Raw genomic sequence first — 24,256 nt, 5'->3', positions numbered from 1 at the left:
GTCTTATTTGATAAAGATGCATTTTGGTTTTGTTTCCAAGTATGTAATAGTAGCAAATAGTAAGGAAAGAGAAATCTTGAGGCCTCATATGCCAGATGACATTTGTTTTTCTCTCTGGTGCTTTTAAACATTGAGAAGCAGTAATAGGAGGTGAGTAATGCAGGCAGATCACAGTTAAGTTCATAGCAGGAAGATACCAAACTGATTCTGTAACAGAATATCAGTAAATTGGGGAAATAAAATATTTTGTCTCTTATAATGGCAGTGTATGTTTGTTAGTTGGATAAATAATGGTTTAAAAAATTGGGTAGATTTAGGGAAAATGTACTTCAACTTTTTCCTTTTCCTGAAGGTAAAGAATGGCCCTACCTACAACTGTACAGAATGTAGCTGTGTCTTCAAAAGCTTGGGTAGTTTAAATACACATATCAGCAAGATGCACATGGGTGGTCCACAGAATTCTGCAAGCTCTTCAACGGATGTATCTCATGTTACAGCGGTAAGCTTCACTTGAATCACAAAAATCCCCTTAAGCATTTAAGTAGGTCTGTGTTTTAACCAGTAATTCTTCATATGGTTACAGTTCTTTTTAGTTTTGATCTCTCTTATGTTGAAGTTTTGCCTCTTAAAAAAAAAATAATAATTTGCATATTGGAATACCAGCATTTATAATTTGAGGGTTTAGATAAAAATGTGACGATATTATTCTACATCTAATTCAAGTATAGCTCTGGTACGTGCAGGTTGTGTGGAAAGGAGAAGTTTCCTCTCTATGTAACAAAACTAACTGGAAGAATGGAAAAAAAAATTCCTACAAACAAATGTTTCCTTTCTCTGACCAGCTGTGATTTTCTTGCTTTGTTTAGCTTGATCGATTATTTTCCTTTTGAATTACATATTGGTATTAGAGAAGAGTGTTGCCATAATTTTTGCCTCATGCATCCATCTTTGCTTGCATGAAGGCAGTGGAAAGGAATACCTCTATAGTATAGCATAAGCAAAATAGAAGAGACAGAATTAATCTTAAAAAGAGATGCCTGTAAGCTTACTAAGTAGAACAAAATTGACTGACGTATTTCATATTGCAAGAGTGTTAAACTCTTTTTATATTTAATTTAGTATCTGAAGTTGCAGAGATTTACTGATGGATTTTTTTTATTGCTGTAGAAAGGTGGTAGCACTAGTGTTCTGGATTAAGAACTGTCTTCCTCATTTTGGTCTCAACTTGCAGAGCTTCCCTAACAACTAATCTCCATTGTACTTGTCCTGTTCTGAAGTCTGTGGTATGTCTCTGCCATCCCTTGATATGGATGTGAGGATGAGCAGTGATTGTCCTTAGTATATACATTCCAAAATTTGAAGTCACTTGAATTGAAGAATGCGTATTATTCTCATACATAGGTACATCTTGTAAAATATACTTACTGTAAGGCTGTTATTGTCTTCTGCAGCATCTGTGCTTGTAGCTCAGGTGAAACTGATACCAGTTCCTGTAATTTGTGTTTATATGATGAATATAAAACTATGAAGCAACAGTGGTGATTCCATGCACAATCGTATTTTTTCCATAGTCTCCTTTTTTTTCTGTCCCTAGCCCATATTGTGGGGAAAATGAACTGTGGAACTGATACTTCTGCTGTTTTTGCTGATTTTTTTTTTTTTTTTTTCCTGGTGTTATAAGTCTTAAAATACTTTTTAAAATTTATTTGTAGGATTCTGTCACCCAGCCTTTAACAACATCTCCTGCTAATCTTTTGCAGCCTGTTGATAATAAGTGGAAAAACGTAAGTATAGAGTTTTTGTTTGTCAAAGCTAAAAACATGGTGGAACTTTCACAGACTTTGTCAACTTCTTGGTGAAAAAAATTTGCAGTTGTCCTCTGTGATAGATTCATCAACTAATACATGAAGGCAGACTTCCTGATCAGTGCAACCTGGGTATTTAGGAATTGAACAGATCTTATATGGATTGTATTCCCAAATTTATTATACAGCTTTAAGCTCTTAATTCTGATCAGAGCATTTTAGTTCTTTAGAATGGTGGCAAGTGCTGTTGTGTATCCCATTGATAGATCCATTGCTCCCAACCGGTACCTAACTGCTCCCTCCTCCAAGAACTGCCTGATATTCTTCCCTAGCAAGTGAGAGTGCTGGCTCCAGTTTCATTTTTAGCCTTAGGGTCTTCAAGCCTGCATCTTCTCAAAAGTATGCCTTAGTAGCTACTGGGCCACCAAGTGGTTTGTATGCAGTTTTGCAGAATCTGCTTCAACTTACGTGTAGTATTTCTAGTAAACCAGGGAGGGAAGAGCCTCACTCCTATTCAGCATAGAAGAACCTGGAATTCTCTTTCTCGTTGCCAGGGTACCTTCTATTTTTAAAAAGAAGTAATGATAAATTGTAACATTTATAGGAATTTTGAGGAAAAGGAGTATATGACATCACCTAAAACTAATAAACTTCTAAATTAAGATGAATCAACAGTAATTTTGCCTTATGTTTTCAAATATTTTTCCTTTAATGTCCTTCAGTGTAAAACCTGTTTTTGCCATGCTGTCAGATACACAGCTTGCTTGTTTATGTACAGTTCCTGTTGATTTGTTGACTAGGATGAATGCTCTGATTCTTCCATGGAACTGTATGATGTATCACACATGGCTTTAAAAAAAATGTGTAAGTGCTTTTCTTGTATGTAGCATCTTTTCTTTTTACTTTGTAAGTAGAGCTAGTTTTCTTGTTGCACCCTTAATGCTAATGTCTTTTTCTTCTTTGACTGAAGTTTATAAAAAGCAAAAATGTCTTCCACTTTCAAATGGAATGGTACATCATATTTAATGCTATGCACTGTGAGTGAGTAAAACTTCCTGGAAATTTTCAGTAGGATTTACAGGGAGTCACCACTGTTACTGTGTTTCTGATTGAGTCCCTTGGGACTTAATAATTTTCACTACAGAAGTTAATATTTTATCAGCAACTTGGATATAAAATCATCATTGATCTGTATGATATAAAAGTTGTCGTTTGTAAAGAGGACAAATCAATGGTACAGACAGATAAGGATTACTTGGTGAGTTAGGGTACAAACAAGCAATATGTGTTCTGAAACAAGAATAAAATCACACGTTGTAGAAAAAGAAAGCAGGCCATATTCAAAGGACATAAAATCCAATTAAAACAGGGATTGAGTAGATCATAAATAATATGTCAGCTAAAATTGAAGTTTTCCTTGCCTGGAAGGAGCAAGATTGGGAAAAGTCTTTGCTTAAGGCAAAGTGAAAAATTTATCTGCAGTCTCTATTCCATTCTGACAATTCTTGTTTTTATCATGTCTGTTTATTTTGTCCACTTCTTATGAACTGTATTCAAAGATACAAGAGGAATCAGACCAATCAGAATTCCCAAAGTTTTGCACGATGTGTTTTTTATCAAAAAGATTAAAGGATCTCTATCTACTTTGCCCATCAGATGAAATATTTAATAATCACTTAATTTTCTGTTTTGCAGAAAAGTAGAAAAGTGATATATTTTTCCCTAAAAGAGGAAGAAAAAGAATTTGAGGACCTAAGCTAGACAAACTAACACTTAATGTATGGAATTTAGTATGAGTGATGTACTGGTGGAGTAACTTCGTGAAGTTTGATAGCAATGGAGAAAGCAGTGATTTGATAATAGAAATTATGGTAGTTTTTCTTAGAGAAGTAATTGACTCAGAGCATGTGCTCTGTCTTATGCAGTGGGTCACACAGCCCAAATATGATCACAGAGTTCATTATTCTAACTGAAGAAATGTGGAATTAGAAAGTAGTAATATGACACTTTGTTCTTTGTACTGTTTGATACTCAGATATTTAAATATTCTGAGGGGGACCTAGAAAGGGACACTGAAACTCTTCATAATGAAGAAGCTAACTTAGTAGGATTAATAACAAACTTTGTATGCGTGCATATTATTTTTCAAAAAAGATTATCTTCATGAGACTGTATATAAAAGTGCTGTATAATATGTGAACAAATTGGCTGAAGATATGTGATGCTGTAATTTTCAAGATGATGTCAAGCAATTCCTTATTTTAACACTTTTCTTTCTTGTTTTAGAGCCCTGGAAGATTTTACAGATCTTTTAGTCTCAGCTTCCCACTGTATTAAAGAGCTTCTCTGTTTTGGGGAGAAAAGTGGTTTCTAAAAGGAGTTGTTACACACTTTGCTTCAGTGTTGTTTCAGTGAAAATGTCATATTATGTATTTTATTTTTGTAAAATAGATAGCAAAATGTTGATTGGACTTTTGCTAAATTGGAATCTGAATAGAATCCATCTTTTCATCCCTCTCACTAGTGAAGTGAAAAAGACAAACTAATGGTAAAAACAATCAAATGGCAAGTGCCGTTTGGTTGTGTGCGTGCAAGAGTAATGAGATAAGGGTGTGCTTTATACTCTTGTCCAAAAACATTAAAAGTATTTCATGATATACTCAGGACATAACAGGTATAAAGCTAATTTTTTCATTGTTCATCCTCAAATATGGTGACAGTGTAATTTTAACTGTCCAGTGTAATATACCAATACAAGGAAAATCTTGGGGGGGGTTTCTGCTGAAAGAAATGCAGTGTGCAGAAAGCCTGAGATTCATTTCTTGCCAGAAATGATCCAGAAGAATAAAGTGTTTTATATAAATGTTTGTGCCTGGAAGTGATTATTTTGCAGGTAGGGAAGTGAATGTTAGAAGCAGGTATCTGGAGTGTTATAGAGAGTGTTATAGAGAAATAGAATTCCAGTGCCTGTTGATATATAAATACATCTTTTTTGCAGTAAAACGATTAAAGGCAATTGTTTCGATAACAGTAGGCTCTTGGCGGTTCTATTTCTTATAGAAAAGAGAAATACATAAATGAGAGGGAACAGAAAGCCTTTATTTGTGATTTTTAAAGGAAATACTGATTACTTCTGTCTCTTTTCTACCTGTTTGTTACTAAGGTGGCTAAGATACAGTGATCTAATCAGAGCTGAATACATTTGATTTCAAGATTAATTTTTTTTTATTATTTTGATACGGCTCTGTGTGTATTTAAACTTTCAAAGTATAAACAGGTCCACTTAAAGTTAAGAGATTTTGAAGGTTGAAAGCAGAAGGAATACTAGTTTGTGGTTTGTTTGGTCTGAAGTGTTCCAGTGTAACAATACTAATGATACCCTACAAAACATCTCAGCTAATAGGAGGTTACTTGTTGAAAGGACTTGTTTCAGTAGAATGTAAGTTATGAAAAGACACCCATGGCAGCATTGTGTGTCTTTCATAATTGTATTTCTTGTGACACATACATGTGGAATTCAGTAGTTGATGACTGGGTTCTGTAAACTGTTTGAAGGTTCTGTTGTTACTACATACATAAATTTCAGTGTCTTCCTTGATTATGCATGTTAATAAGAAGCTCAGCAGGCACTGTTCGTGTATATTTTCATTTTCCCTTAAAAATGTACTACTCTGTGTTTCAGGCCACGCATTTCCGGTCTCCACTTCTTCAGCAGACAGAAAACCAGGTGTCTTCAGCTACTGCTAATCAGGGACAGCAGGCTGTAACTGATGTCATCCAGCAACTCCTTGAGTTATCAGAACCAGGTGCTGTAGAAAATAGCCAGCCTCAACAACCTGGTCAGCAACTCAACATTGCTGTGGGACTCAACAGAGATATTTTGCAGGTAAGAGCTGTGTATGATAACAGCCTTGCATTTCAGTGGTTTTAGTCATCGTTTTTTTGTAGTGATATTTGGCCTCAGTATTTTCAAAGGTGGCATTCCTTCAGCGTTTTTAAATGATTTATTGGTTAAGAAATAATTGTAAAGGTCTAATGAATAGGAATGGGACATGCCAAGATACAGCTTTATATAATATTGCAAAAGGAAGATTGCAGATATTGATTATGTGACAGAAGAAAGCTGTGCACACACCCATATGTGGATGTTTTGGTTCCTTTTTCTTGCCTAGAAGCAGCTTGTCACGCATCCATTGGTAATGATTCCTAAAGTTAATGTGGGCTATTTGATTCTTTACTGTCTGTGCGAATTCCTTCCTAGGTTGTGTTTTGTTTAACCCATCATATGTCCTTGATGTTGGCAGTAGGAAATATTGTGTAGTGGAAGAGCTGTAGGGCAGTAGTTCAACTATGTATGTGTTTGTTTTGAAGCCTCCATTGCATAAAGATGCAAACAGGGTGGTACAGGCGGAGGTATTCACCTTTAGCATTGCTGATATCCTGCAAATCTTTAATCTATTTTCATCTAGCCTGTTAAACACCACTTGCATTTCTTTTTTGGAAGACCTGAATGTTTTATATTGCTTTGTTCAGGTTCTGCATGTTATCTGTACTAAATCTCTAATGTGTGAAAAATTGTATGTAGGTGCAACAAATTACCATACAAAATTACAACTGTAGTCTTGATAGCTATATTGAAAAGAAGAGAAAAAACAATGTTTGAGGCATGAACGTTTAGTATACTAAACATATTGTACAAAATAAAAACAAAATGGTTTGTTCCAAGTGATTAAATATTTGTGCCATCCTATTGAAATGAATTCTTGAGGTCTCTGATCCAGGATCTTCTCAGATGCAGTAGCATCCATGAAGGTGTCCTCTCTGTTTCTTCTCATGTACATAAAATGGGTGCACTGCTCTTGCCTCAGTAAAACAGTTATCCATGATTTGTTGACAGGCTTTTGAGCTTTTCCAGATCTTTTTTTGTTGTATTGCATCATAGAATCACCAAGGTTGGAAATGACCTCTAAGGTGATCCAGTCCAACTGTCCACCTATCACCAATATTTCCCACTAAACCATGTCCCTCAGTACAACATCTAAATATTTCTTGAACACCTCGAGGGGTGGTGTCTCCTTAGCTGACTACCTTTTTCATTATAGCCGACTTCCATTTTCATTATACCAATTATGGCTTCTCTCCAAGCTGATGGGCTTCAACTTTGAATGTTAATGGGAAACTGTTATCTTACGTAGTGGGTATAAGACTTAGATATATATTCCTGGCAAATGCTTGACTCCATAGAGACTGCTGGCACATTTTTGAAAGGTGAGTCCTTTGATTATATTTGCGTTGTATCTTCTGATTAGTCGTTTGAGGAAAAATTGGTGCAGCTAGGGAATGCTTCTTTCCTAGTCTGAAGATTTTATTTTCCCTCATCTAGCAAGCTTTAGAGAACAGTGGATTATCTTCAATTCCTGTCTCCGCACATTCTACTGACTGCAGCCAAGCTAAGACTCCTGGGACCCAGGATCAGAACGCAGATGTCCAGACTCTCTCAAATCATCAGGCTGACTCTAATAATGCAGAACAAGATAAGGAACAAGAGAGTACAGATAAACTGGATAAAAAAGAAAAAAAGGTTATTAAGAAAAAATCGCCATTTTTACCTGGTAATGTTGCTACTGTTTGCTACTTTTTGTGCAGTAAGGACTGCAGTATTTCTGGGGCTGTTGATGACTTCATAAAGGGATTTCTCAAAACATATTGTAGATCATCTACGTTTACCTAAAATACAGTGTTTGTGTAAGTTGTGATTAACGTCATTTATGGATTTCGTTAGTTGACAGAGTAGCAATAAGTGAGGTTATACTATGAAATCTTCTGAAAGTTCTTGGAATAGAACAGAAAATAGAAGAGACAAAGCTATAAAATAAATATTTTCCATACCTTTCTCCCCATTGTTCTTTGAGGATAATTGGGATTTTGTGGTATCACCTGGAGCAGAGAGTTGTTGCAAGCTCTCCTTTTTGTCTTTGGAAGTGAGGCCTCACGTAGATAGAAGTGCTGCTGCCTCATACAAGTAATGGCCACTGATACAGCCTGTAAAAGGAAGAGTAAAGATTGGCGTTGTGGGTAGTACTTTTGATGAAAACTATGTTTGGGATCATAGTACTCATGTGATTATGTCATCGTAGATACAGGTTATTATCCTGCCTCCACACTTTATTTTGTTTGTACAAGTCTGTATTCTCTCACTGTGTGCTTCATTGCAGTTTTAATGTTATGGTTGCTTGGACCTTAAGGTCGCTAGAAGTTCTTTGTTCCAAGTATGGCTGTCTTACTTCAGTGGCTGGCCTGTTGGAGATGGCCAATCACTTGGCTGTGTCCCTAGTAACTTCATAAATATGTTCATGATGCATTTTTATTTCGCAAGGGATGCAGAAATTGATCCAAAGCAAAAACAAAACAAACAAACACACACAAAAAAAAAAGCCCCAAAATGACTCAGCTTGTCCTGCGTAACTGATAAAAATCAGCATTAAATTTTCCCATTGCCTATAACAACTCTTTTATTCTGTGCGTGTAAAGATAACAAATACCTTACTGCAAACAAAAATAAGTCTGTGCTGTACAGTCAAACAGGAGTCTGTATTTGTTACTTTAAAAAAAATAATGTGCTAGCATAGTTCACATGGTGTGCCTATAAACTGATTTAAATGAGTGAATATCTCATATATTAAACAGTGTATTTGAATTTAAAAGAAAACGAAGGTCTGATAGTATTCAGAAGCTTCCATTGTCATTGTTTTGTCATTTGTCAGAAGCAGAGGTATGTTGTTGCTTTGTAATAGAGCTCAGGATTCTTGGATCATGAAACAACTTTTGTGAAAAATAGCCTTAAATTGCATTTAGAGCAACTCTTTACAGAATTTTATTCCTTTAAAAATGACAAAATTATAGTGTAAGTCTGTAACCTGAAAGTAGTGATTTAGTTGTAAATTTGTTCTCCATAGCTCTACTGGGCTAAAGTGAAATCCTGCCCTACCTGCCAAACTGTAAGCTCTGCCTTTATATAATCCAGATGCTGCTTTCAATATTAGTAAATACACATCATGAACTTAATTAGAAATAGAGATAAAAGCAGAACATTGTACTGATAGTTGAGAACTGTGAGGGATTCACGCTTTACTGAATACTGAGAAGATCCATATAGAATATCCCATCCAGTAAGTGTTTAGTAATTTAAGTAGTTTGTAGATGCGGCTATGACTCTGGAGTTACTTTCACTGCTAGATTTGTGATATTTCTAAGTTAACTGGTATATTGGATTGCATTACGCTTACATTCAAAGTGGCCTGTGAACTGTTTCTTCCTATTCCGTGGAGTTACGTTTTTTAGCTCTTTCTTCTTTTGCCCTTCATTCTCAATAGCATAAAAATGTTTGAATTTCAGCAGGAGTTTCTCGGATTTTGATTTTCTCATGACAGCTCATTGCTATTGAACGTATCTGACAAAGAAGTTAATTGTCCTACAGAGTGTTTTTTTAGTAGCATCTGTAAAATGTTTTCATGTTCTTTCTGATTAATCAGTATGATAGTGACAGTACAGTGGAATTCAGAAACAAAAAACCAGTTAAAATCCTTCAACCGCAAATGTTTTTATTTTTTTTCCAGGTTCTATACGTGAGGAAAATGGAATAAGGTGGCATGTCTGTCCGTACTGCTCTAAAGAATTTAAAAAACCAAGTGATTTAGTGCGTCACATTCGCATTCATACCCATGAGAAGCCATTCAAGTGTCCCCAGTGTTTTCGTGCATTTGCTGTTAAGAGTACTCTCACAGCACACATAAAAACACATACTGGCATTAAAGCTTTCAAGTGCCAATTTTGTATGAAATGCTTTTCCACCTCAGGGAGTTTAAAAGTTCATATACGTCTACATACAGGTAAGGACTCAAAGCTGCATTTGTATTTTCTTTAATGTGAGTGAAGCCTCAAAAGAAAATACACAGTTTCAGTTGCTTAATTACAGATGTGCCTATCGCATCATTGATATCTACTGTAGAGTAAATCAATTCTAGTGTCTTACGATGAACTTGATTTTTTTCTCTAACTTTCTAGTGTTTTGTTTTCTGATGAATCAGCTCTTCTTTTAATGTTGATATTGTGAGTGTATTAGATTCTGTTGAATATATAATCAACTCATAGAATTTGGATTCTGATTTTGCTCAGTCAGTTATTTTACTCTGCATATTCTTTTCTCTACAGTCTTCAATAAATTCACTATATCACTCATGACAATATTTTTACTTCCTGTTTTATCTCCTGCCGTAAGATGTGTGGTAGTTTCGCTGACTTAGATACTTCAAAAGCCTTACACTGCATACCCTAAAACTTGGGTGCTGATATGATCTTTATTGTTTATATCATATACGATAGCTTCAGGATCTCTTTTTCTGTGGATGAACTTCTACCTTCTGCATAGATTAAATGAATTTTCCAGTCCTGATGAACTGTCTTGTCATTTTCCATTTTTTGGTTTTTTTTCATGTTGGTACACAAGCTTTCAACCAGCTATCACAATGTGATACTCAAATAGGAATGAAAAAGTTTCATATTTATGTTTGTATTCTGTAAAATGCAGTTTCTTGCTAACTTCGGAGTTTGTGGCAAAACTTTTCCTGTGTCGTTCATTGGTTATGTATGTTTGGTGTTCACTGTGTTCTTAGTCTGCCTTTAGCCCATGAAATATTGAAGTTGAATCCATCTGCAGAACTTTTTTTTTTTTCGTACTATAAAGTTCTAAACTTGTCTTTTGTCTATTGCTTTAAAGTAAATATTTAAGAAATCAGACTCATTCAATCATCCAAAGCACTGTTGGGATTGAAAAATATGTTCAGTGCTTGTGGAGCTTCACCATATAACTGTACGGCTACCTCTCAGAGATGGGTATTTGCTGTTTTTTCTTTGTCAATCACGTTAGGTTTGCTGAATTGCTTAAAGGTTCATCTTCCCTCTATGCTGATTTTCTTTTGCTTTAAATATTCTTTCTTAATTGTAATAAATTTCTTAATTGTTCTATTATGAGGAACACTACATTCTTGTGTGCATTTTTTTCCATTTATGATTTTCTTCGTGGTGTACCCAATCATGTTTTCAAGCCTTGTCAAGATTTCTTCTTGGGCAGAAGTGGAATGCATCAGTTTTGCCTGTTTCCATAACTTACCAAGTTCTCCAGTGTATATTCCAAGAGCAAGCCCAAATATGAATATTCTGTTCAAAATGCTACTGGATTTTGTAGTGAAAAAGTCTCACTTCAAAAAATTGTTGTTGGCATGCTTATTTGACTGCCATCTAACACTGTTGACATTGTCAGAGACTGATAGAGAATTTCTTTAAACTACTACATCTCCATTTGTGTGTTTTGTCTTATAACGTTTCATTTGCTTTTGTGTTTGCTGATTTTTTTTCTCGCAGTTGTCAGCGGATTGTTTTGGAAGAATATTTGACCAAAGCAATTCTTTGATAGCTTCTGGCGACCTTTGAAAAACTGCTGTTGCTTCTTCTTCCCTGATAATAAGCTTGCTTGAAGTGTTAGAACCAGTTAGTAGCTTGGCAGTTTCATATTTACTTTTGATTACATTTTATTGATCTCCTCTGAAAACATATTTAACAATGAACTCTCAGATGGAAACCAAAACAGAAAATAGAGAAAAGAGAATCTATACCCCCAAACTGCATTTCTGGGAAGATGGAAATAAAATTTGAAACTAATTTTTCTTTAAATCTCTTGCAGGTGTTAGGCCTTTTGCTTGTCCTCACTGTGACAAGAAGTTTAGAACATCTGGCCACAGGAAAACACATATTGCTTCACATTTTAAACATAGTGAACTAAGAAAGATGCGACATCAACGTAAACCTGCAAAAGTTCGAGTAGGAAAGACGAGTGTTCCTGTGCCAGATATCCCTTTGCAAGAGCCCATACTCATCACTGATTTAGGTAAAGAGTCAGTAAACCTGTGCTTGCTTGTAAACGTGAAATATAGAATATATGGAAAATAGAGGTCACAGTTTAATAAAGCAAACACAGTCAGGCTTTAGTGAGAAGGATGTGCTTTGAAGTAAGTAATCAGAAATCGGGCTTCAACTAAATGCGATATTTCATAGTTTGCTTACATTAGAATTCTTCTGTCCTTTCAAAATTACAAAGTCTTTTTTATTTATGCAGGAATTGAATAAACCCTACGAATAAAAAGTATATTAATTTTTACATTACATAAGTTAGAGCACTTAAACTATTTCTAGATCCTTGGTATAGAAAAATGATGTACAGTTAATGTCCTAGATTTTTCTTGAGCTCATCGCATTTATTCTAATTACTGTATTAAATGAGTCAGTGTTACATGATTTTAGTACATTTAGTGTAATTATGATCCTCAGCTGAATTAGTGGTAATGTTTCAATAAGGGGCAGAATAATTCTTGAACATGCTATAGATAATCAATATAGTTACTTTAGTTGTGTTGTAGAGTAATTGTTACATTACATAAAACCACTTTTTGGAACAAGATGTCTCACATCTCAATCAAGGTAATATATTATCTAGCAGAGGTCAATGTAGTGGGCAGGATCTTTACTCTTCATTGGTTTTTGACTCGGCAGTATTTTAACCCCTGCTTTGTCTGTTGTGTAGTTGTCTTTGTATGGTAGAACACCATATTGATAATAGATCTATCCTAAAATCTTTATCTCTGTAAAAATCCTTTTGCTTACATTGCAAGAATTACTGTATGCAATAGTAATTGTTATTTGAAGAAAACTTCTTGTTACAGTGCTGAGGTAGCTGACTAGGCAAGTCTGCTTTACTAGCAATTGGATTTGTTGCTAGTAAAGAGAGAGGATCCCATTGGATGAAGTGACCACTCAGTTAAGTTTCACATATTTTGTGGTAGCAGAACTGCCAGTAAAACTTTGAAACCTGGAAAACAGAGTTGAGGCAGCACAAGAAACTAATGAGATGCCCTTGGATTCTGTTGTTGAAGGTACTGGGGTTCACATATGCTGATCATGCTTTAAGAGCTATCTCTTCAGAGTGTAGAAGGCAGACAATCTCAAAGTACTAGAAGTAAACTAAATGTGGCTTGACTGAGCAGGGTTCTTCTAGAGTTCGGATGTGAAAAGAAAATGTATGAGTGCTGGAAGCAAGGTCGGGTATGTGGGAGAACTACAGAGATGTTGTTTGGCATTGTAGGAATAAAATCCATGCAGCCAAAACTCATGCATTGTCTACAAGTACATAATGCATTGGGTAAACAATTGGTTGTGTTCAAAGGATTATAGTAAATGGCGTTAAGGAAAGCTGGTGGCCAGTCACTAGTGGGATTCCCCGGGATTCCACTTTAGGGCCAGTTCTCCTTAGTGTTTTCACTAATGATTTGGAGTCAAGGAAGTTTGCAGATGATACTAAATTAGAAGGAGCTGATGCCTCCTTAAGATAGAGAGGCCTTACAGAGAGACCTTGATAGATTAGAGCCGGGCCAGGTAAGGCACTTATCAGCCTTATAAAATTTAATGAGCAAATGCCAGATTCTGCACCTGGGATGGAGTAGTCCTTGTATGTACAGATTGAGAGACAAGAGACTGGAGATCATCTCTGTGGAAAGGAATCTGGGAGTTCTGTTTAATGGCAAGTTGTATATGATCCAGCCTTGTCCCCTGGCATCCAAAAGGGTCAGCCATACCCTGGGGCCCAGCACTACCAGCCAGATGTAGGAAGAGATTGTCCTGCTCTGCCTGAAGTGCAGTCTCACCTTGAGCACTGAATGCAGGTTTGGATGCCACAATATAAAAGGGATGTAAAACTATTAGAGACTGTCCAAGGGAGAGCAAGAGGTATGAGGAACAGCTGAGGCCACATGGTTGGTTCAGCCTAGAGAAAGCAGAAGGGGAGGAATTATGTCAGGCTACAACTTCCTCACTATGGAAGCAGAGCAACAGGTGATTATAGTGATAGGACCTGAGGGAACAGGTCATTCTTGTTTTGATGTTGTCATGTCTCATTTCCTCTCTTTATCTTCTCAATTATATTTGAAAGACAGTAGAAACCCTGGACTAATGTTTCTGAATATGAAGCGGTTTGAAAATGGTTTACATAGGTTTTGTTTGCTGATTATTAAGTTTCATAAATGGATCTTTTGCTATTTTATTGAAAAGCTGTTCGTTAGTCTTTTGTACTGGTGTTGTGATGAGTACTTGTGTGTGTGTTCAGATGCATGAATGATGGTAAGTTCATGAGAGAACTCTGCTGCTGTCCATGTTTTATCACAGCACTTGGAATAATGGGCTGCTGTTGTCTGAGACAGAATACTCTTGTATCAGTGGTTGGATGTTTATTAGCAGAAGCTCTTAACTGGTTTTCCAGAACTGTGCTTTTAACTGACTTCAGAGTACAGCGCATTACAAGTTATATATGTCATGGAAAAACTGTAAGAAGCATTTGGTCTATTAAGTATTTGACAAGATATATATTTGGCTCTTGACTAAATGTGAAACATCTGTTGGGCAGTGAATTCTTAACTGTTGACTTTCTTGAAAGTTGGTGTGTTGAAGCTCAATATAATGAGGTTGACATATAGATACAAATTATCACTAAGATAGCACACATGATACAGTATGTATAATGCTAAATAGTGCATGCAAACCTTTTAAATAGGTGATGAAAATGTGCTATTTCTACCATATACTAGCATACTAAAAATCCAGCCGTTGTTTTTTTTCAAATACTGCCTTTTTAGATAACTGTAAATATCTTTAACAATTATTTGTTCCTTTTGTGTGTGTTTGCGTGTGTTTTTTGTGCAGGTCTTATCCAACCAATTCCAAGGAATAGCCAGTTCTTCCAAAATTATTTTAACAATAATTTTGTGAATGATGCAGACAGACCGTATAAATGTTTTTATTGCCATCGAGCCTATAAAAAATCTTGTCATCTTAAACAACATATCAGGTAAAACAAACACAAAGGAGAAAGGAAATGTACAAAGCAGTTCTTAATGAAAAGCATGAAACTTACACTATGCTCTGAAAAAGAGAAGCTTGAAGAGGCTGTTTTTGTTTTTATTGTCCTTTAAGGAGTGAACCAATGATAAGTGATTTTTCTGGTAGGGTTGAAGGAGATTTTGGAATAATTTGTGTCTGCATGTAATCCTGGCAGTGCACATGGTTGTGTTTGCTGTGCAGCTCATTAACAAAATCACACAGAATCACAGAATGGCCAGGGTTGGAAGGGACACTTGAAGTCCTTTTTTTACTGAATGATTTATAGAAAATTGTAGGCATTACATGCAAATTCTTGTAATAGTTTTTAATAGCATACCCCAAATAATCTGCTTTGTATGTAACTGCTGTTATTTGGGAAGGAAATCAACTTTTCTTTCTGTATCCATTTTTTAAAATGTATTAAATCTAAAAATTTAAGTTTGTAGTGCAGTTGAGCATACTTTTTTGGGGTCATTTTGTTGCTTGAAGTTCTGTATAAGTTCATAGAGTGGGTGTTTGTTACAAACATAAAATCACAAGGTTGTAGAAAAATTACAGTTGAAGGGGGACCGGTGGTAGTAACTAATCCAACTCTGTGTTAAAAAGAATGGATAGCTTCAAAGTTAGATCAGATTGCTCCAAGCGGTAACAAAGTTTTATAGTCCACAGCCTTTGCCATTTAGTCAGGTTATCAAGCACAGCTTCCTGTTCTATAATCTATGAATAAGTGAAGAAGAAAATATGGGGGGGAAAGGTTACTATGATTTAAGTAAAGAATGTTTTATTCTGAACTTCCGTGGACACAGTTTTAGCTGAAATGAGCAAATTACATGTGAATGGTAATATCTTAATCCAAAGAGTATATTATATTCATTTCAACCCAAATTTTTTTAATTCAGCCAAGTCTGATGAGAAGGTGCTACTTCTAGCTCTGCCACTGATGGTGTGCAGGACCTATTATTAAAGCTTTAATATCCAGATTTTTTTTTTTAGTTGAGGCTGCTTCCATGCATGCAGCAGTTGCCTTAGTGTCTATATTTTACTTTTTTTTTAATTTAATATTTTAATATCTCTTGGAATCAAGCAAATTAACTTTTACTTTCTCTTACAAAGGTCGCATACTGGTGAAAAGCCCTTTAAGTGCTCTCAGTGTGGAAGAGGTTTTGTGTCAGCGGGAGTTCTGAAAGCACATATTAGAACACATACTGGACTGAAAGCTTTTAAGTGTCTTATATGCAACGGGGCCTTCACTACTGGTGGTAGCCTCAGGCGGCACATGGGGATCCATAATGACCTTCGGCCGTATATGTGTCCGTATTGTCAAAAAACATTCAAAACCTCATTAAACTGTAAAAAACATATGAAGACTCATAGGTACGTTTACAATTTTTGTTATGTATCCTTCAACATATTTCAGCAGTCCTTCCTTAAAAATGCTTTGAAAGACGACTTTACTCAGTAAATGCTAATAATCAGAAAGGATACTTATGGGTAGCTAACTGAGTTCAACTAACTCTGAAATAGATTATTATGCATGATAAAAATTCTGATAAATAATGTCTAAGCCATAAAAAAAATTTCTTGCCTTTCATTGTAGGTATGAACTTGCACAGCAACTTCAGCAACATCAGCAGTCTACTTCAATAGATGATTCTACAGTAGATCAACAGAGTATTCATGTTTCTGCACAGATGCAAGTAGAGATTGAAAGTGATGAGCTGCAGCAGTCAGAAGCTGTTGCAACAGATCAGCAAGCAATTTTAGAGTTAGACCAGCAGCCAGTAGGAGGCACAGAAGAAACAGCACTTGAACAACAGCTGGCTGATCAACCTTTAGAGCAAGATGAGGGTGAGTATATGAAAATAACCAGAGCAGTAAAGGGAGTAAAAGCTCACTACTTGATATACTATACAGTCTGGGTATGCTGTTAAAAAGATAGTGAATATTAAACTTTGCACTATTTATCTGTATACATAAAATTGCTAAATACATAGGAAAAAAATACTGGCAGAAAACTTGTGCGTATTTCATATTTTTATTTGGTGTTTTTCATTGTGTAATTTTTTAGTAATTACTACAGCCTGCAATAATCTAAGGTTTAAATACGTATTCAGCTATTTTTTTTAGTTTTAATAAAGGAAAAGTTTGGATTACTATAAAATTCTTAGGAACAGCGGAATTGTCCTGTTAATTACATCTTTATTTTATTTTTTTTTCTATTTTTGTTTTCCATCCAATTCCCTTCTCTCCCCCATTTCAGATAGATTTGTGACATCCCAGCATGCTTTACAGGAAAACATGACTCAGTTTGAGCAACAATCTATAACACAGCAGTCATTTGATCAACAGGGCTTATCACAAGGTTAGTAATAAATAAAAATTTTGTAAAGCTTTTGAAAGTAACCTTTATAAATTTGGTTTTGCGGCTTAGCTATCATAAGGCATTTTGAAACAGCATCCATAATTGAAGTAACTGCAATGTAAGAAACCTTGCAGAAACATTTTCTTAACTTACTGTTTTGAAGCTATATGTGATAGAATATTTTGAATACTTAAATATAATTAGCTTTTCCTTTCATGAGCTGATATTTAGTCATAAAACTATGACATTTATAGTCGGGCATTTTATATTCCTTCCATGATTCTGTTTGTAATTAGTGTGAAAGCTCTAGCTGTACTTGTTCAGAACCTGAGATGATCAGAAGCAGTCTAAGATTTGACTGAGTAGCTGCTGAGATTCATTATAGAAAAAGTGTAAAATATATAATCATGTAAAAAAAATCAGTTTCACCTAATGACAGCAATTTCCTTTGTATTTTTATAAAGCTACATGCATGACAAATGAAGAGATCATAAACACTTGGAAACTTCTTTGTTTTAGTTACAGAGTACTCAGAAATGTGCATAAGGAATGCTTACGTAGTTTGCAGAGAATGAAGAAATTACAGAGTTTCTTTGCTTTTTGCTGTTGGCTCTCTTGAGTTGGTGCTTGTATGAAGATACCAGTTTTTTGGTTGGGGGATGGGGGGTGTTAAGTTTACAGAGTTTTATTTGTTTCTGACTCCAGCAAAGAACTTTACGTAACTGGTAATCAACAGTTGATATCCCTGCTGACTAAACTTCTCTATTCTTCATTTCATTCCCTCTTTACTTGTATGGAGCCTTTCATAAAAGTATAATCTATTGCTAAGTCGCATGGAACTGTGAAGAAATAGGGTAATTTGCTGCAGATTTCAATTCCCTAGGTTATGCTACTTTGTGTGTAACTGAGAAAATAGTTTATACTCCACTTTTATTAAGCAGGACTGAAACATTCTATTAAAACCCTATAGATTATTATTAGTTATCTTTTAGAGTTATCTCAGTGAGCAATAAGAGACCACAGAATAAATGAGAAAACTTTCACCCTCAGTGTTACTTTCAGTGTGGTGGTGGTTTTTTTCTTTTGGATTTGTACAGCTTTTTTGAATTTATAAAAAACATTATTTAAACGTTGTTTTGTTATTTTAGTTAGACTTCAGTTCCTAGTGTGTTTATCTTTTCCTTTTAGTAAGTGCTGAATACTTGATGCTTTTTTCAGGGAAGGAAAGTGTTTTGGATCCTACAAAACAATTCTTTCATCAGAAATATAGGCTGATCAACAGCACAATTATAAAATTGGTACTGGAGAATCAAAACGTGTTTTTTTTTCCTAAAGCTCATTTGTATAAGATGTTTCCTGTTCTACTTGGAATCTCATCCACAGATTCTCAACTCTTTGAAGTTTCCTTGAAGATCCTGGAGCCCTACAAAATTTTTGAATTTCAGGTAGGTAAGCATTTGCGCGGATGCATGCGTTAAATTGGTCGACCCTCTCCCTATGTCTGCATCTGTGCTTCATGCTCCTAATTTCTTTTTCCTATCAGCTAGACAGAACATTCAAGTTCTAGACATTTTTTTATTTTCTTGGCATTTTTAGGCTGTGTTCTTGTTAAGATATTTTGGCTCAGTGTTTATTAATAGAACAACATCAGAGTTCCTAGAAAATCGTCAGTAGGTTTTATTTTTATTGTTTGTTTGTTTTAAAGAAAAGGGGAATACGTGCATTTCATACAGATGGCTGATGCGTAGGTCTGCGCAGACCTCTCAGAACTTGTTCTTTCTTTCAGGTTTGTTTGCAGTACTTCTACAGAATTTCTGGTTTGTTGAGATAGTTTCTTTCTGACATGTTCAGACTTGTTAAGAAGTGCATACATTTTGAGTGTGCTTCTGATTTCATCTGGGATTTGTTTTAGGTAGTCTTGAAGGACAGTAAAAGCACTGCAGTGTTCTGTCTAACCTTACATATCCAGGTATCCTCATTTTTAGTGAGGTCAGAAAAACTGAATAGATCTTTTTATCAGGACGTCTTTGGGTTGTTGAACATCTGTCACCACACATGTTTTCATATATAGATTGTGTCACCCTTTCTTCCTTTGAAAACTCCCTGGAAACGTGGTTGAATGTTAATAATTAAATTAGTGGTAAGGGGGGGAGTGTTTTTGAAATACTACAAGAATTTCAAATACTGTTATTCTGTAGCCCATGTGAATATGCCCTTGCCACCAGACTGCTGTTCTGCTTTCTTAAGAACTTGATTTACAGTCTGAGGAGTTGGTACTCCTGCACTTTGAGTAACTGTTCTCACAGGGATTCCAGTGAATGCTGTTCTCTTGGTTCTAAAAGTTGCCTAAGTAGCAAACTTGCAGAACATTTGATTGCTGGTCACTGATCTCCACAGGGATCAAGAAGTGCATGTAGATACATTTGTGATGTTAGAATTTTCATGACCAGGTCAGTTTGGAAAACAAAGACTTTGAGTTGTCAGTACAAACCAAGATAATGCATTTTGTATGAATCATTATACAGTTTGATTTCTGATTCTCCTCTCTGCTCGTAAACTCATTTACAGAATATTCTATATTTTCAGTAAATTCTATCAGTGCAGAAGAGATTAGGTTGGGTGATGTTGCAAAGCCAAGAAGAAGTGAACATTGCAAATGATTACTTACACTGAACATAAAAAGTCTTTTGAAGTTTAGAAGACTGTTGTATGAGACTCCCTTTATTAACTTCAGTGCAGAAGTTGTTTTCTGTTCTTTGCTTGGCAAAAAATGGTAGGGCAAAAGTTTGAGGGAAATGAGAGGTAGTGATGGAAAATGAGAGAAATTAAAGGCTCTAGTTGTACTTCTGTCTCCTCAGACTTTTTAAAATTGTTTTGTGAAAATAGTGTGGTGGTGGCAATTGTCGTCCACATATTCAGAGTTGTCAGATCCTTTCAAATTTTGAGTGGACGTTGACCTTCAGCCTAGGGGCTGAGCAACATGTGTATGTATTCCTGTTATACATCTGGTTTGTATTTATCTCTGATCTGCTTTCAGAAGTAGTGTTTCTTTCTTCAGTTTGTCCCAAAATAACTCCAAATTCAGAACTTTGCTTCCTAAGCACTTTGGGAATTTTTTTATCTCTGAAAAAAATTAATATGGAAAATGACAATTATTAAAATAATTGAAACGGGTATTGGGAAAATGGCTTTTTTCCTTCTTTGTTAGTAAAAAATAGTGATTAAAGTATGCATATTTTTTTAGGTTGTTGTTTCTTTATACATTTGATAGTTATGTCCATTTCTTATGGAGGGTATGAAAGTGGAATCTTTTTCCCTTGGTTTCTTGAGGTCTTCTTTTTTGTGCCTGTATTCTTACCACATATAGTACAAGTACTACTTTTCCGTAACAATGCTTCTAACGTTTTGTTTGAAAACAACAGTTAGTGGCCCTCTAATGACCATAAAGCTTTTCCTGGCTGCTCTTCATACTACTCTTAGTTTGTCATTTCACTAAGTGTAGTTCAGCTACAAGATTTAGTCTCTAGAATCTTTTTATTTCCTATAATCTTGGTAGTTCTAAGAGAGAATCTAATACATGAGTTGTGGCATTAGGTTTTGTTCTCAATTACTACCTAACTAATGATGCTTTCAAGATTGGTTTACATTTGTGACCTTTCATTCTATGGTGTAAGCAGTAGCACATAAGTAGATTACTTTTCTATATAGATAGGTGTTCCTTTGCTGTGAAAAATGTCTTTTGGAGCAACTTCTGCTTATACTTAACACATCCCAGTGTTTGATATTCTGTAATTCAAAACATTCTCTAAGTGTTGCTTTTTTGGCCTCTGGTGCTGTGATGATCTGATATAGGTTTGTTTCTACCCTGTTTTCGTAACCTTCACCCTTTTTGTCCATTGAAGGCAAACTGCACAGAAATAATAGAATTACTACCCTTATTAATTATAAATACTTGTGGTTTCTCCTTTTTCCCCTGCATAACATTTACTTGTTTATTTATATATGTTAAAAGTATTAGAGCTTGGAAGGGCTGATAAGAGTGTGTCTCTTAGTATAAAAAATTGCAATCTGAGCTATATTTTCCTGGCTTTGAATGAGTTATACAATCCATTCATTCGTTCATTTAGAAAACGAGGTGGTAAAGATCTGATGTTCTAGAAGAACAAAACTAAATAAATGTCAGATCTTTGTACTGGAAATGTGAATGAAAATGTTTATTTTTACTTTGCAGTTTGCCTTTGAGAGGCCATACTTTACTATTATCTAAAGAGTGGGAATATGTGGAGGAGATCCAAAGTAGGAGACAGTGGGGTTACTTTATCAGAAACTGGAGTTCTCCTATTGGGTCATCTCCTCCACTCACCCGCCATCCTCCCCACTGAGCTTTGCATCCTTGTGATCGGCTTCCAGTGTAGTTAAGGGAGCGTGGTACCAACATGGATAAAGGGAGATGGGTCAACCTGTTTGACACATGCATGCTTACATACAAGAAATTCAAAATTTCAATGGCTCTAAGGTAATTGTGGCACCCTGAAGAAACTTCAAACAGTGTTTTTCTGTGGAGGAGATTGTCCAATAGAATTCCAGCTAAAGGTAAGTAACCCAATTACGCAATTACGCCAACAACAGTTGTGTATTTTGCCACTCGGCAATGAAGAATATAATTTGAGTACTACTGTGTGGTAATACTATTTTATCTATTTTGAAGGTAGTCTTCAAGAAATGTGGTGTTATTCAAAGTTCAATTCAGTGTATTTTCTGGTCTTGTGATTTTATATTTCTGGCAGGGTTTGCAGTTAATGAGAGCTACAATCAACAGACTCAGTTTCCAGCTGTACAGCAGCTGCAGGATTCAAGCACACTTGAATCTCAGGCTCTTTCAACAAGTTACCATCCACCATCCCTTCTTCAAGTTCCTAATACAGACGCTATTAATGTAGTAAGTACTGCTAGATGGCAGAATCCACTGTGTTGGGCTCAGTGAGGATTTTCTTGTTCTTCATAAATGATTATGTGAACTGACAAATCAGGAAAGTTTCACAATCTTTCCTAGGTTGCTTTTGTTAAACAGCTGGGAAAAAGGAGTGTGGCTTGTAATTAGGTCTTGTTTCATTAAGAATTGTACACTTTGCTGAAGACTTTTTACTTCATAGCATGATATCCTTTTAAATCGTAAATCTGGAACTAAGGAACCCTTATGAGTCTTCTCATGTGACTTAGTGTTATAAAATATCTTGCATTATTGCATTGTATTATTACCTAATTCCTAAATTATTAAAGGTATGATCAAGTAATAAAAGCATTACAAATATATCATTCATTGAGGTTACGTAGTACATTGTTCTTTCATAGTTCTCATCTGGTTAAGTTTGTAAAGCAGATCAGTTGCTTAAAAAAACTTTGCAGTTTAAATTTTGCATTTTATTATATTAACAGTAGATAGCATGAAGGCCATATCTAGTAATGGGACTGTCTTTACCATACTGAACTGCATGAATTAAAGCTCTTTTATCAAAATCCAGTCAAGGAAGGGAGGTGGGTTTTTGGATCTGAAAAAGTTGGAGTAAGTTCAGTCTCTGAAGTTTTCTTCAAACATTACAACATGTTGTTCTGGAGAGTTTTTCTGTAGTTGTTTCTCAGAGGAAAAACTTCTCCAGAAAGTACTGAAGACTGTCACTATTAATGGGTATTTTGCTGCTCATTGTAGGTCTTCTACTGCTTAGTAAGTCTACTTTAGGGTTAAATTTAATCCTTCAAATACCATAAAATTTAGGAAAATGTGAGACTTTTTTTTTTCTAGACTTGTAAGGAGGTGTAAATGCACCTTGACAGTTTATTCTGATTCAGTAGATGTGCGTTTTTCTGCTTCTCCCTATGAAAGAGCTAAGGTATTGTATTGCACTCAATTTCTTGTCATGAATTTGTGAAAGAATAGATCTCTGGCTTTGTTATGTTTACTTCTGTAAATGCTTTAATTTTCCTTGCCTACTTGCATGGCTTTGTAGTAGTATTTTGTTGTTGAAATTTACTTGAGGCTTTGATTTCTAGACTGCTCGCTTGATACAAGATCAGTCATCACAAGAAGAGCTTGAATTGCATACCCAAAGGCCTCATTTTCTTGAGGACAGTGAAGATCAAAGCAGGCGTTCATATAGGTTTGTTATACTTTACTTTTAGGTTCAGCCATAGAATTTCCTGGATGTCTTATGGCCACTAACTGTATGCAACTAATAATTTTGTTTTAATAGATGTGAATATTGCAACAAGGGTTTTAAGAAATCCAGCCATTTGAAACAACATGTACGATCGCATACTGGTGAGAAGCCCTATAAATGCCAACTATGTGGCCGTGGCTTTGTTTCCTCAGGAGTTCTTAAGTCACATGAAAAGACTCATACAGGTAACAGAGTATGCCAGCTCTACATTTTCTTAAGTCAGAGTGTTTACTATACCCAGACTTGTGTAAGTAAACGGAACAACTGCATGTTACTTACTTGTTTCTGTTACTTTAAGGAGTTAAAGCATTCAGCTGTAGCATTTGCAATACATCCTTCACAACTAATGGCAGCCTTACAAGGCACATGACAACTCACATGAGCATGAAGCCTTACAAGTGCCCATTCTGTGATGAAAGCTTTCGAACAACTGTTCACTGCAAAAAGCATATGAAAAAACATCAAGCAGTCTCCTCAGCTGTAGCATCAGCTACAGAAACAGGAGGGGGAGGTAATTTCATTTTTACTCTTACAGTCCTTACTACATAACAAGTACAAATGTTTCAGTAGGTTACACGAATGCTGTAACAATAGTGCTATAAATTAACCTTAATGCATGGGTAACATCTAATATCCAGGGCTGCTGGAACTGCTTTTTTGTCTAAGTTGTTTTAAGAAGTCAGTCTGCTGGGAAGCTATCCAGTGTACTCAAGGTATTGTATGTTACATAATGACTTTTTGTGCCAATAAAGTAGAACTCTTTTGTTTTAAATAATTTATACCTGTGTTTAATTATTGTAAAAACAGGAGTAATAAATCTAGTGTTATTTTAAAGAAATACACATAGTTAGATCTCTTAAAGAGATTAAATGGAAGCATGGGCTGCACAGTGG

The 24,256-nt window shown here is 35.4% G+C and overlaps 1 protein-coding gene across 4 annotated transcripts in view; it reads left to right on the top strand.

Annotated features, from left to right (window-relative positions):
* The window catches only part of ZNF236 (zinc finger protein 236), a 68,267-nt gene that overhangs the window by 21,252 nt on the left and 22,759 nt on the right, over positions 1 to 24,256 (top strand). For 3 of the 4 annotated variants that reach the window (XM_085220657.1, XM_085220656.1, XM_085220659.1), the window contains exons 7-20: positions 353 to 499; positions 1,713 to 1,784; positions 5,488 to 5,691; positions 7,189 to 7,417; positions 9,422 to 9,694; positions 11,545 to 11,748; positions 14,610 to 14,754; positions 15,900 to 16,160; positions 16,384 to 16,634; positions 17,047 to 17,148; positions 21,936 to 22,087; positions 23,197 to 23,303; positions 23,397 to 23,548; positions 23,662 to 23,874. In XM_085220657.1, coding sequence (XP_085076783.1) covers positions 353 to 499; positions 1,713 to 1,784; positions 5,488 to 5,691; positions 7,189 to 7,417; positions 9,422 to 9,694; positions 11,545 to 11,748; positions 14,610 to 14,754; positions 15,900 to 16,160; positions 16,384 to 16,634; positions 17,047 to 17,148; positions 21,936 to 22,087; positions 23,197 to 23,303; positions 23,397 to 23,548; positions 23,662 to 23,874 — 2,512 coding nt within the window. The remainder of the gene's footprint in view (positions 1 to 352; positions 500 to 1,712; positions 1,785 to 5,487; positions 5,692 to 7,188; positions 7,418 to 9,421; positions 9,695 to 11,544; positions 11,749 to 14,609; positions 14,755 to 15,899; positions 16,161 to 16,383; positions 16,635 to 17,046; positions 17,149 to 21,935; positions 22,088 to 23,196; positions 23,304 to 23,396; positions 23,549 to 23,661; positions 23,875 to 24,256) is intronic. The other variant, XM_085220660.1, reaches the window with a different exon arrangement.

Source organism: Meleagris gallopavo, chromosome 3 (assembly GCF_905368555.1).
Source record: "Meleagris gallopavo chromosome 3, MGAL_WU_HG_1.1, whole genome shotgun sequence".
NCBI classification, from domain to species: Eukaryota; Metazoa; Chordata; class Aves; order Galliformes; family Phasianidae; genus Meleagris; species Meleagris gallopavo.
Note: the sequence above shows the minus strand (reverse complement) of the source record. Positions and strands in the feature narration are given on the sequence as shown.